This window comes from Callithrix jacchus, chromosome 11 (assembly GCF_049354715.1).
Source record: "Callithrix jacchus isolate 240 chromosome 11, calJac240_pri, whole genome shotgun sequence".
In the NCBI taxonomy this organism is placed as follows: Eukaryota; Metazoa; Chordata; class Mammalia; order Primates; family Cebidae; genus Callithrix; species Callithrix jacchus.
The window spans coordinates 65,879,431-65,896,561 of record NC_133512.1 but is presented as its reverse complement, the minus strand read 5'-3'; the positions used below and the strand labels follow the sequence as shown (position 1 = coordinate 65,896,561).

The 17,131-nt window shown below is 33.1% G+C and overlaps 1 protein-coding gene across 5 annotated transcripts in view; it reads right to left on the bottom strand.

Annotated features, from left to right (window-relative positions):
- Positions 1-2,593: 2,593 nt before the first annotated feature.
- Positions 2,594-17,131, bottom strand: part of SEMA3A (semaphorin 3A) — a 530,091-nt gene continuing 515,553 nt past the window's right edge. For all 5 annotated transcript variants that reach the window (XM_054237353.2, XM_054237350.2, XM_054237351.2 and 2 more), the window contains 2 exons: positions 7,252-7,394; positions 2,594-6,079 (listed from right to left, as the gene is read on the bottom strand). In XM_054237353.2, coding sequence (XP_054093328.1) covers positions 5,624-6,079; positions 7,252-7,394 — 599 coding nt within the window. In that variant the 3' untranslated portion in view covers positions 2,594-5,623. The remainder of the gene's footprint in view (positions 6,080-7,251; positions 7,395-17,131) is intronic.

The window sequence follows — 17,131 nt, the reverse complement described above, 5'->3', positions numbered from 1 at the left end:
TGAGGTCTAATGCTTCCATGAGATTTACAAAGAGAATATGGAAGCTGAGGCTTCAAATTACCTGAATTATGATGACATGAACATATTGATAAAACCTTTTGCTTAGGCCCTGTATAAATAAACATTGTATATACAAGTATAATGTTTAGATTAAGAGAAATAAAATCCATTCTTTTGTTATATGAGAAAAACATGACATTATATAGTGGCGGTGTGGCGGGTCTCATTTTTATAAAAACTTTTTTGTTTGTTTGTTTAAAATTATAGAGGTCTGCCTGTCCACTACATATGGACAGTATGTAGTCCATATGTATGTAGTATGGACAGTATGCCTGTCCATACTTCAGGCAGAAGTCTGCCTGACCACACCTGCCGCATTGCTTGGTCATGAATTACTCTAATGTATGTCTTGAACAAATGCAGACTTCAGAGTTTAATGCTCTCTTTGCTGAAGACTTGTTCAGGAGCCACCTTGCTTTTTAGCAAAGGCAATGATGGAACTCATTGCTGAGTAGTCTAATGCTAGGTGAGTGAGGTAAGGCTCTAGGTAGGTGAACTATAACAAAAGCTTTCATTTGAACTGAGTTACAGCAGAGAGGAGTTTCTGATGAAGCTAGCTTCCTCTAAATATTTATTTGTAGAATTCAGAATTTCAGCTGAAGTGTGGTGATTGGAACTAGATAAGATATGATGGAATAAAGATTAGTTTGAAGATGGTTGTTGGGAACACTGCCAAGTGCTAAGAATTTAGCTAAGTAAAGATAAAATAGGTGAACATTAAGAGGGAAGGTAAAAAGATTGTGGGGTGGAGGTATAGGAAGCTGAATGCATGACATATGACAGTCCATGCCAAGGATGAGGGTACAAACGGAGGGAATTAAATCAAAACCCAGGAAGAAGTAAATGCACCATTTTGACTCACAGTAGTGGGACAAGAGGACATTTAACTTTTCTTTATGAAACCTGTGCTTTTCTGCTTGGAATACTTGTTCTCCGAAAAAGCACGTTTTTTTCACACCTTTCCTCCTTTCTCCTTATTTCTTCTACCCAGATTGCCTTTTTTTTCTTCATCTAGGCATAGCTGACTGATTCACAACTGGAAAGTTATTTATTCTCTGAAGCACCCCATGTTCTCTCTCCACAAGTTAATTCCTCTTTTTTTTGTTTCCCATAGCACTTTTATTGTGAGTTTGTATTTGGCACCTGTCACATCATAACTTGGTTCTTTTCGACAGTGATTTATTGAGCTCTCTCTTTGTGCCAGGCATCTTGCTAGACACTGGGGACAGAGATCAATTAGATACAAATCCTGCCCTCAAGGAGCTCACAGTCTAGAAATGGAGGTGGGAATATAAACAAATAAATCATACAACTGAGGGAGTGTGGCAATAAAAGGTATATACAAGGCACAGGTTTAGCACAGAGAAGGTGGTTAGCTTGATCTAGGGACGGAAGGATCAGGAAAGACTTGCTGGATTAGGCGATAAGTCATGTAGCTCTGTTTCTTGAAGTTCAGTGTGAGCTCTTTGAGAACAGGGGTTATGCCTTATTCACCTTATTATCCCTATCACCTAACATAATGCCTAGCACATTGTAGATAGTCAAGAGCTATCAGTGGAATTTACTTGAACATGTAAGAATCTGGTTTTAAAAGGCAAAGTGTCTAGAGGCCCATTTTTTTTTTTTTTTTAATATTCAGTATCATCTTTTTGTCTGGTTTGGTCCAGCTTTGCTTCTGCCTATGTGTGCCTGCATGTTTGAAATGAGAACAAAGCTGTTTTTCTTGGTTACATTGATTGTGAAAATGGCCTTACTATATGGGGTGCCACATATGCTGCTTTTATTTTCTCTTTCATTTAGATGTTTTCTTAATTTATTAACTTGAAAAATTATGTTCATTTAATTAACTAGTATAAGAAATTTTTAGAGATCCAACAAACTAATAAGATTTTACAGATTTTTGAAAAATAATGTTTTCTTCTTTATGGAAACATGCATTTGCAAATATTAACATTGACTTCAAATAATTATTACAAATAAAGTTCAAAGTATAGATGTCTTTGGTGTTAGGCCGGTTAAAGTCTAACATGTTATTACACAGTACAGGGATGTTGAATCCTATTTAAGTCTATCTTTGACACCATGAAACCTGATACAGTTTCATTAAATTGAATGGCAATTGTGTTTTAAAATAAATTTATAAAACAAAGATTTTAACCTGCTATACTAATGGCTCCATATTAATAAAATGCTTGTCTGTGACCTTTAAGATAAGCAATTTCAATAGCAATCATCTGACATCTTTGTGGATCCTGAATAAAACCAAACTGATTATGAAAATGACACATTGCAAAAAAATTTATCCCCATATTTCCTTTTTAGGTATGACATTAAAAAGAACAATATTTAATTTAAAGGGCATAAAAATTCACATAATCACCATAAATATAGAATCCAGTTTACAGATGACTACAATGAAGAAATCTGTTAGCTAATTATGTAGCAACCTGACTCTGGTTCTCAACATTTTATCAGCTTATGTTCCTTAACACCATATGTTATAGGGAACAGTAAAGACATCTGAATTCAAATATTTTGAAGAAATGTGTATTTAGCAAGTGAATACATGCTAAAAGGAATAATTTACAGCAGCAGTTTCATTACATTTTTCTCTCCAGTTTTTCTAGTTCCCATCTGAAATGCAGTGATAAATACAGATATGGAACATATTTCCTACCTGGCAAAAAACATGCTTATTGAATGGGCACACACCTTCTGTCCTTAAATAGTACATAAAGCACCTTGTCACCTGCGTGGGAAAATCTTGCATTTTAGGATGATGTTGAACACATTGAAATGGAGTACCTATAGAAAGTTTTAATTTACACTGTTCTTCCTTTTTTCCCCCCAAATTATTTACATTTCTTTTGCCTAATGTGTAGGTAGCGTAGCAAAAATATTAAACACATACCATTTAAAATTACTAAATAATACATAAAATGAAGTGTGCATTTACATGCATTTACATTTTACATTTGATATCGACTGGGCCATACTTTCTTTGCTGTGATTCATCTTTCTCATACCTTAAGACTGCTTTTGTAATTTTCCTAAGGTCACATAAGTCTCTTTAACGGTTTCATCTGTGATGATTCATGCATATGACAAAGTCTTTTAAAGCTGAATTATTAAATGGGTCATTACTTCTTTTTCGTGCAAACTGCCCTCTCTCAATACATGTGGGCAGAAGTTTATGACTGTAATGAGTTATTTAGCTGCAAGTTATATCTACAATTTTCTTTTAAAACTTAGACATGATGGTATATAAAGACATGCCTGTAGATTTTTTTAGTTACTTTTAATTGAAGTCTAGACTTTTTTCTATTGTAATTTCATAATGCTAAACAAAATGCATTCAAATTAATTTTGGAAGGCTTCTATAAAGTTATCATATAATCTCTGTCCCTTCAAATCCTTTATTTTTGAGGATTAATAAGATATTTCTGCCATTGCAAATAAATTTGTTTCAGCTACAAATTTAGAATGAATTACAACACTGAATGTTAGTACAGTTAAGACACTTTTTGAAAATAAAAGAATGACCTATTTTTTTGGAGCCCTCTTTGTTCTTTGACTTATATTTCCAAACACTATTTTCTGTACAGTGGTGTGTTCTTCAAATAACTTAACAATTCAGCTTTCATTTGAGGATATACAATACTTCCAAAAGCAACACCATATTAGTCAATGGAGCCTAAAATTGAATGTAGATTATTTTTAGGCTTTTATTTGAAACAAGTGGCAACAGCTTGTTTATTCAAAGCAATCATTAAAACTGAAACATGAGCTTCCATCTGTGAAATATTTCAGCTGATAGGAAATAAAAATTCACTGTAGTCTGAGGTGAGAAATTGATGCTGAGATAATTAGAATCCAAAGACAGCAAGAGTTGGAATTTCAATGTTGCTTCATGAATTACTAATAAGATATTTCCTTTGCATTTTTGTGCATGATGAAGAACCTGGGGAAGGAGTCCTGAATAGGTTAGTGCAGTGCAAAAGAAACCACAGTATAATGCTAAAAGTTTTGAATATCTCAAAGTCAGTGATTTTCAATGAATCATTTTAGGACAATGAAGGAAGCAAATCTTGAATTTTAGTCTTTTACCTTATTTTGTAAGTTGTTGCAGGAAACAGAGAGTTTTACATTGTTTAACTGTGGGTTGCATCCCAGAAAATACTTTGCAGAAAAGTTCTTCCCATTGACATGAAAAGAGTCATGTGTTTCTTGTACAAATAATTGTCTTAAACAAGAAAGATAAGAGGAACCTGATACAGATATAAATGGTTGGAAACTTTGCCTTTATCATGTTGCTCTGAATAGTATTGATCTCTCTCTTTTAAAAAAACTTGACACAGATATAATTCTTAGTGGAGTCATAAGAGAGATCTTTGTCTCAAATATCATGCAGGGATTCAAGCACAGAATTAGACACATTTTCTATTAACAGTATAGTAAGACAATGCTTATTATTTTCATGAAATATGCAATTCCTTTTCCCTTCATTGACTCATTAGATATAGTAAAATGCACTTAATAATCGATTTCTTTCTTCCTTTTTTACTGGTTAAGTTGTTCTGTTTTTTTCTAAGAACATTATGCAAGTTAAAATTAATTTACATAATACCTAAAGAAGGGGAGGTGTGAACAGCTTCCATTTGTTTGATTTTTCTCTGTGAAATAAAGCATAATTTATATCCTGGTTTTAGAGATTCATTCTTAATGATGTACATGTGTTTCTACAACAGTATCATCCATCCCTCTTATAGAATTGAAAATAAAATGTCCAAAGAAAGCAGCACACTATTGGAATTTTTAAAACAAAACTACATAGCACAATAATTGTAAGACAAATTCTACTCTAGCTTAGAAAACAACTAATTTTTACTGCATATTTGTCATGGTACATTTAAATTATAGTTTTAATAAAATACATCTTTAGATCAAAGCTGAAAGAAGACATCAGTAGTAGATCAGTGTATCCCATTTTTCCTCTGGATGATGGATGGCTTATGTTTTTTTATATATATATATATTTCCACAGAACATTTCATTCAGTATCACTTTACTCATTTTACTCCTCAAGTACATACAAACATGAGGGCCGGTAGACAAAATATATCCTTGAATCCAACCATGTTTTGGAATATTCATCAGCTGAGTAAATCCATCCAGTTTATTTCAAACTTTTATGTCAATAAAATTGCTTTGCTGATGCAGTTTTTCTCCTTTAGATGGCAATATAGCAAATTACATTTTTATTTCTCAGGCAAAGAAGAAAGAGAAACCTGTACAGTGAAATCTCTTAGGAAACATTAAGTCTGCTAAAGTGAACATCTGCATTCACCTGTGTTCTCTGTTAGGTGTTGGTATTAGGGAAAAAAGCCTATTAGGAAAGTTACTCATGGATTTAATTTATAATTGGTGGAACTCAGTTGAATTTCCCACCATTGTAAACATCCACATAATGACATGAAAAAAAGTTCATGTATATTGCATTTTTTTTTCCAGTTATTGTCTAGGCAAGTTTCTACTTGTTCGAGGTTTCTAGAGGTAATGCAGCTCAGACACTCCTGGGTGCCCTCTCAAATTCGTGGGTCCTCCTGTTTCTACCTTTCTTATTTTCTTGTAAGTGCTTCCATTTGTTACTGTTCCCTTGGGTATGTCCTGGCCTTTGCCGACGTTGTTTTCGGTCCCTTTTCCAAACCTGTTCACAGAACTCATCCATTGTATTCAGATTGGGGTGGTTGATGAGTTGCATGAAGTCTCTGTACCAGACCTTCTGGCTAGGTGTCATGCTGTTGGACATTTCTTTGGTCTTAGAGGCATCTCCATCATCATCTTTATGAAGAAGTTCTTCCAAATGCTCTGTGTCAATGACTTCTAGGGTCACCTTAAGAAGAGTTTGTATGAACCCATGTTCCACTGCATGACAGAGGTAATTGCCTGAATCCTTCCTATGTAGACTACGTAGCAGAAGCCCTTGTTCTGTCCTGATGATATGATCATCTACTCTGATCTAGCAGGTTAAAAGAAAAAGGCAGTGTAAAATATACATATTTAAAAGAAGTATAAACTCTGAAACTTTGTGTTTATAAAAAATTATATGTTAAGACACATTTTAACAGTTAATAAAATTTGTAAGAGAATTGATAGCATTTTCCCAATAAGATTATAATATCTGTCAATTATTTTTAAGATGCATTGAAAAATACTGGTTAAATTACTGTTTTAATATAATTTCTTATTATAATCATTTAAAATATTCAAGATATTGGACGAAAGTGCAAAGATACTTTATAAACTTAAAAGTAGGTATATAAACATGGGATAAAGTTAACATTAAATAGTACAATTAAAACTACAGAACCATGGTACTAGAAAAATATGGGGCATTTGAATGAATTAATAATAATATTTCAAGAAGTGAATTTTGAAAAGTAGAAGTTGAACAAGCAGAAGATTTCATGCTTACTATTTATTTCATTTATTTGATCTTGAATGGGAATATATATGAGACCATATTCTTGAATATTTGTAACCTCACTTTTATTTTGAATATAGTTTACAATAGAGGTCTCAAAAAGCCTAACCTGGTAATGTATAAAGTCAATCTTACATTTTATGATGGGATTATTTTTCTGTACACAATTTTTTACTCCTACAGAGGTATAAATGGATCAAATGAGGGGTGAGATCTGCCTCATCTGCATCAATGGTTGACATCTGAGTTTCTACTGCAGCATTAAATCCTTTATCCTACATCTATTACTTTCTTTTCCCAACCTCCCTTCCCATTAAAGGACGAAGGCAATAGAGAAAGGAAACAGATTTTGATAGCATAATTAATTGAACATAATTTCAAATTAGTGGGAGGTTTTTTAAATTTGTGCACAAATATAAACAACATAATTTCTTTGTAGCTAAACACTGTAAGAAATAAGGGGAGTAGCCTAAAATGTATCCCCAAACTGTTTGTGGGACAGAAACTCTTACCAGGTCATCTTTGTTTCTCTAATTCCTAGTACTTAGTCTGTCATGTAATCAGTCTGCAATAAATACTTGTTTAAGGAGTGAGCTCAGAAGAGGATAAGCATTCTCAGTGCTTTTTCTTTCCTCAAGTAAAAAATATAGGGGTTACTTAACAGTATATGTTAGATATAAATGATCCAGTCAGTTTCATTCCCATACCTCTTCTTTTTGCTCTTCATTTCGTCTCTGGAATTGCCAATAGACCACTGCTCGCTGTGACTTCGGACTGCATTCCAAAAACGTGCTACTATTCTCTACGCCATAGATGATTCTCTCGTCAGGGCTGTGGCCATGATGATTATCTGGCCGGTGATGAGAAAATGAAATGAGAAAATATTAGAGCAGTAATCTCAACTTTCCAAAGTTTTTATTTGGAAATTCAGGAGATAAGTTATTGCCAAGTTGGAAGCTGTTTCAAATTGATTGAGGATGGCAGAAATGTCAATGATGTAAGGTTTCAGAACCCCAATGCCTACCTAAATCAACTAATCTTTTTGGTATGGGTTATAGAAAACACAGACAAAGATTTGCCTAAGAGAAAATGGCATTGCATTAGCAAAATCAGTCATGTGTGTAGTATAAATATAAGTCTTTATATGTCATGATAAATACTCTACAGGAAATTATTTTCACTGAAAAACTCTGTGCTTGGACCAATGGGGCCAGTTTGTATTATATTATTCTGTAACACACAAAGTTATTGGAATAACTTTTTGAAAACAAGGATCTATTTCTGAGAAATTATTTTGCTTCTGTATTTGTTTTTTTATCTGTAAAATTAAATTTGCCAACCAATATTTATCTAGCATTTTACAGAAGGTACAGTGCAGCAAATTTATACTACCCACCACTAATTCTTAAATAATCCACAAGTTTGTTCTGAAGATCAGTTGGGGTAAAAAGTTAGGGATGGCTTTGAAAAAATGATGCATAATTATAATGCAATGTGGTTTCAATTGTCCTTATTTTAAAATGACACATCTTTTATTATTTTCAGGAATTAGGCTATGGAATATGGCAAAAGTACATAATAAAATGCAGTAAAAAGAAAATCTGTTTCCTGATTAGGTTTCTATTATTTTACCCTTTACGTAACCTCCTTCAATGTGGTAAATGAAACACAGTTCAGATCAAAAGTATGACACAGGGAGTCTAGATAAAACTCATTTAGAGAACAAAACTCCTTATTATCTTGTATAATCCTGTTTCCATTATGACATCCTGTACAGCCTGAAACTTATTAAATTAATTTAGAAAATAATAAATATGTTTTACATGCAGAGAAAGCTGACAGTGTAGACAGATGAAAAATTTTTGCTCTCTACTTGAAACTCAGCTAGATTTTTAATTTAAAAAATGTTTCCCCCCTTTTTTGTCATCACTTTGACAGTTTTACTCTTGTCATAATCAACTGAATACTTTTGACTGTCATAGCTGATATGATTTGCTCTCACTAGATTTAAAGCCTTCAAAAAGCTGCTCCGATACAATCCTTGTACAAGGCTTATGTCTATCATCTCCTACTCTCATCATACCCTACTTCATTCCACCTTCTGCCTTCAATTTCTGTCTCCAGGGGTGTCAACCTCAGTGCATGTTTTTCCATTGCCCTAGGTGTGAAACAGACCTCTTCTAATATTGGGAAGTATCTGTCCCTTCTTATTGAAAAGATCAATACCCTTGAAATAGGAAAAAAATCAGAAATGACTGCAATGTAAAGAAACAATATTTAACTGATTCCAAGTCATATTTTAAAAAATATTGGAGATGCATATCTTCATGTGTCAATATCTACATTGTATAGGCTTTTTTTCTCCCTCTGAAATTATTAGTCCATCTTGAATTGAATGCATATGAAACATGTTCCTATACTGGTTTGTAAGATACCAGCTTCCTGTTATACAGGTGAATTTAATTACTATGGACAACAGGGGCTGAAAAATCTGTAATTCAGGAGCTACCATGAATAATTAGAATTCATTGTCACAGAAGTTAATGCTGTTTACAATGAATATATATTTTTTCTAACTTTTCTGCAGTTTAAACTTTTTTATTAAGAAATACTTTTAGGAGGAGACCTTTCATTCAATTTCTTTATATGAATGAGTTATAATATCTATGACAGTAAAACATAGAAAAATCCACTAGATGTAGAAATAAACAACCCAGTGATCTGCCAGCATCTTCTTTCTCAATAGTGATGTCTCCTAGGCCTATTTTCCTGGGGAGAAATTTATGATTATAACTGACTTGTCTCTTGCTTAATCTGCTAAAGTTACTAAAGAAAACTAAGGTATAAGTAAGTTATTACTCTCATACATGGAACTTCATATAAATCCTTCAATACATTAATTTATATGAGGAGTCATGTAACTACTATAATAGAAAATAAAAGTCTTTCAATACCAGTGAACACCAATGGGTACATAAAAAAATCACTGAGTTGTCTTCTTTCTAATGAATTGAATAATTCTAGTTGGTCCACAGACATCCTTTTCTGGTCATCTATCTTGTAGGTAACCTGTTCAGTTTTCATTTCCTCCAAGACATCCTCTGGTGGTGGCAAACTTTTCCCAACCAGAAAACATAAAAAAATAATTATTTCAATAGAAAACATTTTCTTATATTAAAAAACTATTTTGTTTTATCTGCTACTTCTTTACAGTGGAATCTAGAATATATAGAATATTAGACAGTATTTGATTTAGCAAAGATAACAAATTGTTTTAAGTTTAATGTAGTGATATTTCACACTCATTAAGAAACATTCTGATATTCAGGTACTTTCTCATCTGAATAAGCCAAGAACCACAACTAGTTAATTTGGTTTATGAGCTTGATGCCCTTAGTAAGTTTGCTTTGATAACTGCTCTTGACAGCACCTCAAGGTCTCATTATTTCCTAAGTTGACCCTTTCTTTTCCCGTTTTGTCCAACAAAAAGAAACAGAAACATCCAGCTAGTAACCAGTGAAGCTAAAAGCCCTGTCATGTTAACTATCAATGATGGTTAAGATACAGAGGGACTTACTATTGTATTTCTTTGGTTTAAGACTCTATTTTATGTTTTGTTAGGTTCTGTTACCATCAGCAAAAATTATTAAAAGTATAATTAGATACAATGCTTTCTATTAAGTCTTCTGTCACACACAGGTTGTTTCTACCATCAGCGACTTCTAATTTAGGAACAGAACTTTTATTTAAAATGGCCTCAGCCAAGCACCCATATATTTGGGTGTTCAGAAGCAATTACCTGTAAAAAAAGTTTCTGTTAATTTCCCCTAACCTGACATCTTATAGATACCTAATCAATATTAAAAAAATAGTAATTAGAGGGCATTCAATAAATATCCATTCCCTTTCCTGACAGTTCTACCACAACCACTTGCATAAATTCTGTACAATATAGGAAACATTAGAAATCCAGTAACAATGTGTTCTGTCTCCCTCCAGTCCCCATCTCTCCCCACCTCCAGAAAATAGTAAAAACAGGAATCATTTTTCAGTTCTTATCTTAAACCTTATTAAGTTCTTCACTTTTTCTTAGGATATCAAATATAGTATCAATTCTAAAAATTATGTTCTGTTTATAATTGATGCATAATATTTGTACATATCTATAGGGTACAGTGTGATATTTCAATACATTGTATAATGATCAAATCAGGGTAATTACCATATTCATCACTAAACATTTATCATTTCTTCCTGGTGACAAGTAAAATCTTCTAGCTATTTTGAAATATATACTACTTTATTATTTGCTAGAGTCCCCCTGACTGCATGCTATCAATTTGTTTTATTAAAGCAAACAACTGTACATATAAATGGCAGCACAGCATAGCTGTACTCTAGGTACTTTTCAGAGAGTATAATATTTTTATTTATTTATTTATTTTTATTGCATTTTAGGTTTTGGGGTACATGTGCATTACACGCAAGATAGTTGCATAGGTATACACATGGCAATGTGTTTTGCTGCCTTCCTCCCCTTCACCCACATTTGGCATTTCTCCCCAGGCTATCCCTCCCCAGCTCCCCCCACCCCCACTGTCCCTCCCCTATTCCCCCCAATAGACCCCAGGGAGTAGTACTCAGAGAGTATAATATTTAACTCACAGTTATCCAGTATAAACAAAAACCTCAACTGAGGAAATATTGTTGATTATATATTTTCTGAAGGATATGAAATTTTATATATTCAGAATAAGAGTAATCTAAAATCTCCTTCTGGATTAAACCAGCTGATTTGAGAGCAGTTTACAAGTGGTCTACATTACATGATGCTAATCACATCAGACAATTAATTTTATTAAATTGTTTTTGGCAGGGTGTTCCCATCCTTTGCTGAGTAAGACCTTTCTCAAGACTCTATGGTGTTACTCACTGTATTCATGTCACAATATTTTTGATTACGGTGTTTATTGCATTGCAGAGTTTATGTTCACCTTTGGGAAGTTTTTCTTTCTGGTTTTACTTTCTAGAAATTATTGAAATTCTCTTGAACAACTCATTCTTTTATTTTTAAATGAACTTTGTGATCATACTTCTGTCTACATGACTGACCAAAAGCAGTTAGACTAACACTTATGTCTTACCCTTTTAACTTCTTGGTAAATATCCTTGCTGCATGTCTGTCTGGCTTTGTTCTCCCTCAGTCTACTTGCTCTATCTGTCTGACATTGTTGTTATTTTTTACTTATCTTTATTTTAAACAATTATAATTGCAACTCATCTTTTATATATTTGATAGGTCATTTAGCAAGTTTAGACAGTGAAATATTTTTATAACCCTTTTTGTTTTTGGAGATAGAGTCTCACTCTGTCACCCAGGCTGGAGGACAGTGGTGCAATCTCGGCTCGCTGCAACCTCCACCTCCCAGATTCAAGGGATTCTTTTGCCTCAGCCTGCCGAAGAACTGGGATTACAGGTTCCTGCCACCATGACCGGCTAATTTTTGTATTTTTAGTAGAGACGGAGTTTTACCATGTTGGCCAGGCTGGTCTCAACCTCCTGACCTCAAGTGATCCTCCTGCCTCAGCCTCCCAAAATGATGAGATTACAGGCATAAGCCACTGCAGCAGGCTTTCATAACCCCTTCTGTTTTTGTTGTTCTTAAAATATATTTGTACCAAAATATTAGCACAATGTCTGGGCACAGCAATAGTCATAAACATGTCAGGTGACATCATTACTGCTGTTGTGATAGTTTCAACTGCGAATTAAATCTTAAAATCCTTTATTGAGAATCCAAATGAAGACAAATTACACTCCTCAATGTAAATCCTACCCCCCTACAACCATAAATAAAATATATATATTTCCTGTTCTATATTTCCCCCAAAAAAGTCTCTTTTTATCTCCTTAGAGTATTTATACTGTGTATAATATTTGTTTATTATACATAGTATAAATAATAAAATAAAAAAATCTGTGTAGTTATATTTGTTACAATTATTTTTCAATCTTGGTTATTCCCTCCAGCCACCACACTGTGTATTCATAATCCTGGCAGAATGGTAATAATAAGTGCTTATGTTTGTTGAATAGCAAATGCAGGTAACATACTGAATTTAAAACCTGAAATTTCATGTAACTTTGACATCCTCAAGACATAGAGTTATCATAATTATATAAAAGAAATGAATGAAAGTTTAATCAGTCAAAAAGGGAATAGGGTTTATAACCCTGATTATGATGGAATACTTTATTCAACTGCTGGTGGATGTAAGCATTTCAAATATTCTAAATTTATTAAGTTTGATAATGTTATAAAAATTGACTTGAGAGAGGGTGGGAGAAGGTGATGACTAATCATGAATACTCCAAAATCAAAAATTCCAAATATGGAATAATAGGAAGAGAACTGAGAATATGAATATCTTCTCACATCTCCAGAATACCTATACGACTAAAAGATGTCATGTAATAGGTAATTTTGCAGGCTTCCACAACAAAAGCAATCTCACTTTAAATCATTTTTAAATAAATTTCACACTGAGAAAGCAACTGTTTTGAATACAAACTTTTGTCATTAAAATTGCCAGCTGAAAAGAAGAGTATCCTTGTTAAATGGGCATAATGATTTCTCAGGGGTTCGACAATCTGAATGGTTAGAACAAAATAATGGAGAACAACAAAATATCAAAATTATTTTAAAAGCACCACAGTGTGTTTGGATAACACAATGTTTCAATATGTTGCAGCTGTTAATGACAAGAAATAATGTTTTAAGGAAGCAATCTTCAATTAATCATTTCCTCTTTTGGTTGGATAATTTATGGAAATGAAATGAAGCTAATAAACCAGAAAGAATGGGAGGAAAGAAAATAGTTAAATAAATTGCTTCCTTTTGTAACAACAAAAAAGTCATGATATCCATCATTTGACCAGAAATATCATGTTGCTGAAGGCCTTATTTAGCATTTGATTCTCTTCCAATACAGCAGAAACAGAAGGCATCACATTTCAGCTTTCTATTTATTCACTCTCCATTTTAACCCTATAAATGTCTCGCAAGATTGAAATGTTAATAATGCAGCCATCTTAGGAAATTTGATGTTATGTAGAGAAGACAGAGATGGATGAGGTTGTGAACCATATTCATTCAACTTTGATTTGTTATCAATTTTGATGTTCTTCCACTTTATTATAAGTTTAATTTGTAAATAATACATGTAAAACTAAAACTTAATTTAGGAGATGGGTAAATGAATGCATATTATTTTACATACGTATTTAGGTTATTTAACAAATACAGTTAGTTGCTGTACCACATAAAGAGAAATAAAATTCAGTTGTTTTCATTATAATTTTAATATTTCTCTCAATAATACTCAGTATCAAAGGTCAAGTACAAGAGGAAAGGAAATGTTGCCCATAAACTCTTGGTGACACAGAATACTGTAGCAATGCCTAACTGAAGTATAAACAGCACTACTTAGATTTTTCTCATTGGATTCTACAAGATTTTCTGCAGAAATACAATAGATACCCTATCAATAGAAAAGACTGACTTCAAGTGGATGGAAAACATTTCAAAGGTGAATCAATATCTCTTGAGAAGACATAAAATACTTTAAAATTTGTAAAACTGAAAAAAAGTTAATTCGTTCTTAGCATTCATGTATGTTTGAGTATTAAGATGGCTAAGAGGCCAGGTGCAGTGGCTCATGCCTGTAATCCCAGCACTTTTGGGAGGCTGAGGTGGGTGGATTACCTGAGGTCAGGAGTTTGAGACTAGCCTGGTCAACATGGTGAAAACACATATCTACCAAAAAAAACAAAACAAAAAACAAAATTAACCAGCCATAGTATGGCATGCCTGTAATCCCAGCTACTTGGGAGACTAAGGCAGGAGAATTGCCTGAACCTGGGAGGCAAAGGTTGCAGTGAGCAGGTATTGTACTATTGCACTCCAGCCTGGGCAACAAATGCAAAACTCCATCTAAACAAACAAACAAACAAACAAAGACGGCTAATAAACTATTCAATAATATCACATATTGTAGTGCACAAAAAACAAAATCTATAGTATGTACCGAAGTATATAATAGTATTGTTTGTTTACTTTTCAAGGTAATGCCTAGTACAATGTTTTTCCATGTCTAGCATGATATTTTTACCAATTATATTCTGTGTAAATGTTCAGTGGTGTTTGCAGGCATGTATGCAGGTACCAAGAAATGAAAGCATGAATGTTCAGTTAAGAACATGGATGTGTGCTTAACCTATTTACTAGAAATATGATCAATATGAAGCTAGTGGATATAACTTGCCAAGTATAAAATGACAATGAATATTAAAGAAAATTTAAACTTGTAATTTATCAACTTGCTAATATTTTAATTTTAAACTACTTTACTTTATGCCCTAAATTAAGATGGCTTTGGTGCTGGGAAGTAATTATTAGCCAAGATGTAGCATTTAGAATTGTACAGTTTAAGTAGTTTCTAATCTTTCTTGAATACATAGATTCCTGAGGATTTGTACTTAAAATTGGCTATGTGTCTGTCTATGTGTGTGTACATACATGTGTGTGGGTCTATATATATGTGTATGTATGTATATGTATAGACACACAAACACATATATATGCACACACATATATAGAGATATATATTAATATATAGATGAATGGTTAAACAGTCATAGGGCCAGAATATTTGAATTTTATTATTCATAAATAATTGTTTTTGGGATAAAGTTACCAATATCTTACTTTCAGAGATGATTAATTTGAAATATGATAATGAAATTTATGTGTTAGGAGATTAACTTTGAAGCCACTTGAATTGTACATTGTACAATTCAATTATACATTGTACACTGAAGTACATTGAAGACTGTACTTAATAACTTGCGATGTCATGGGCTAATATGCTTCCTTAGTATATGGCAGGCTGAAATTCATTTACTTAAAAAGCAATACTAATATGAAGAGATCTACTGTAATATTTATTTAGTCTATATTGAACATCTGGTATGTTTTATTTTCATGATTTTATAGCAAATGCATTACAAAAGAAAGCACAAAGAATCTCTATGCCAGAGCAAAATTACCATAGGAACATTTACTTTAAAAAATCAGGAAACATGAACTTTAATGTTTCATTTACTTTTCCCCTAGAGATATGATGGGAGATGGAAAACGCCCATTTGCTGAAGCAGAAACCTTCCATAAACAATAATGAAAATACCATCTTGTATTTTAATGATATGTGATCTTTATAACTCTTGGTATAAAAAAATGCAGCATGCTTTAAAAAAAATCTCAGTTTATAACAGTTAAATTGTAGGTGTATGAACAGGTGTCTCTGATGACATACTTAAAGATGTCAGTGAAGAATAACGATATGCAAGCTATTTCAAACCTGTTCTTATTCATGTTATCTGTGCATTTGCTTTGCACACATGTAATATGAATAATTAGATTTTTTTTCCTAAGCAGAAGACAAGTATCATGATGACTGATTATCTCCAGTGAAAATATTCAAAAAGAGTTTATAAAAATCATAGAATATAATACTGGAAGGATTCAATTCTAAGATGCACACTTCTTTTTTTAAATAATTTTTTAATTGCATTTTAGGTTTTGGGGTACATGTGAGGAACATGCAACATAGTTGCACAGGTACACACATGGCAGTGTGATTTGCTGCCTTCCTCCCCTTTACCTATATCTGGCATTTCTCCCCATGCTCTCTCTCCCCAACTCCCCACCCCCCGCTGTCCCTCCCCTATTTTCTTCAACAGACCCCAGTGTGTAGTGCTCCCCTCCCTGTGTCCATGTGTTCTCATGTTCAACACCCGCTTATGAGTGAGAACATGCGGTATTTCATTTTCTGTTCTTGTGTCAGTTTGCTGAGAATGATGGTCTCCAGGTTCATCCATGTCCCTACAAAGGACACAAACTCAGTTTTTGATTGCTGTATAATATTCCATGGTGTATATAGATGCACATTTCTTTATACTTTAATAGCTCTTGTATCAGAATGTGTCTTACAGTTGCTCTTGATCTGAGTTGAAATTGCTTGCTTTCAGGAGAAATTCTTTCTAACTTCTGCCAGACATGTAGGATCCTACTGACATGATACTTCTTTAAAGTCTCTGTCTGAAATTTGGATCCATTCTGTTTGTGTGAATTCAGAAAGTAAATCTTTCTAAGTACCACCTTGTAGTTCAAAAAGTATTTTTAATCCCTTTCTGACCACCCATGATTATGACTGAAATAAGCAATTTTCCTTGCTACTATGATCTGAATAGAGTTTATTTCTCCTTTAGACTAGTCCTGAGTCATCTGGTGTCCCAGTTTGATGCTGGGATCATCTAGTAGATGTCCCATCTTGAGCAGGGTTTTTTTTCTTAGAATTACATAAAAGAATGGTGTACTTTATATTATGACATCTGAGATTTGATGAAATTTGATAATTTATTAAAGATAGGGATTATTTTTAAGGCTGACATCATGCTTATCTATCAAATCTTGAGTCTCCTCTTGGGGTTAAATGCTCAGATTCATTACTGGAAGTGGCTAAGGC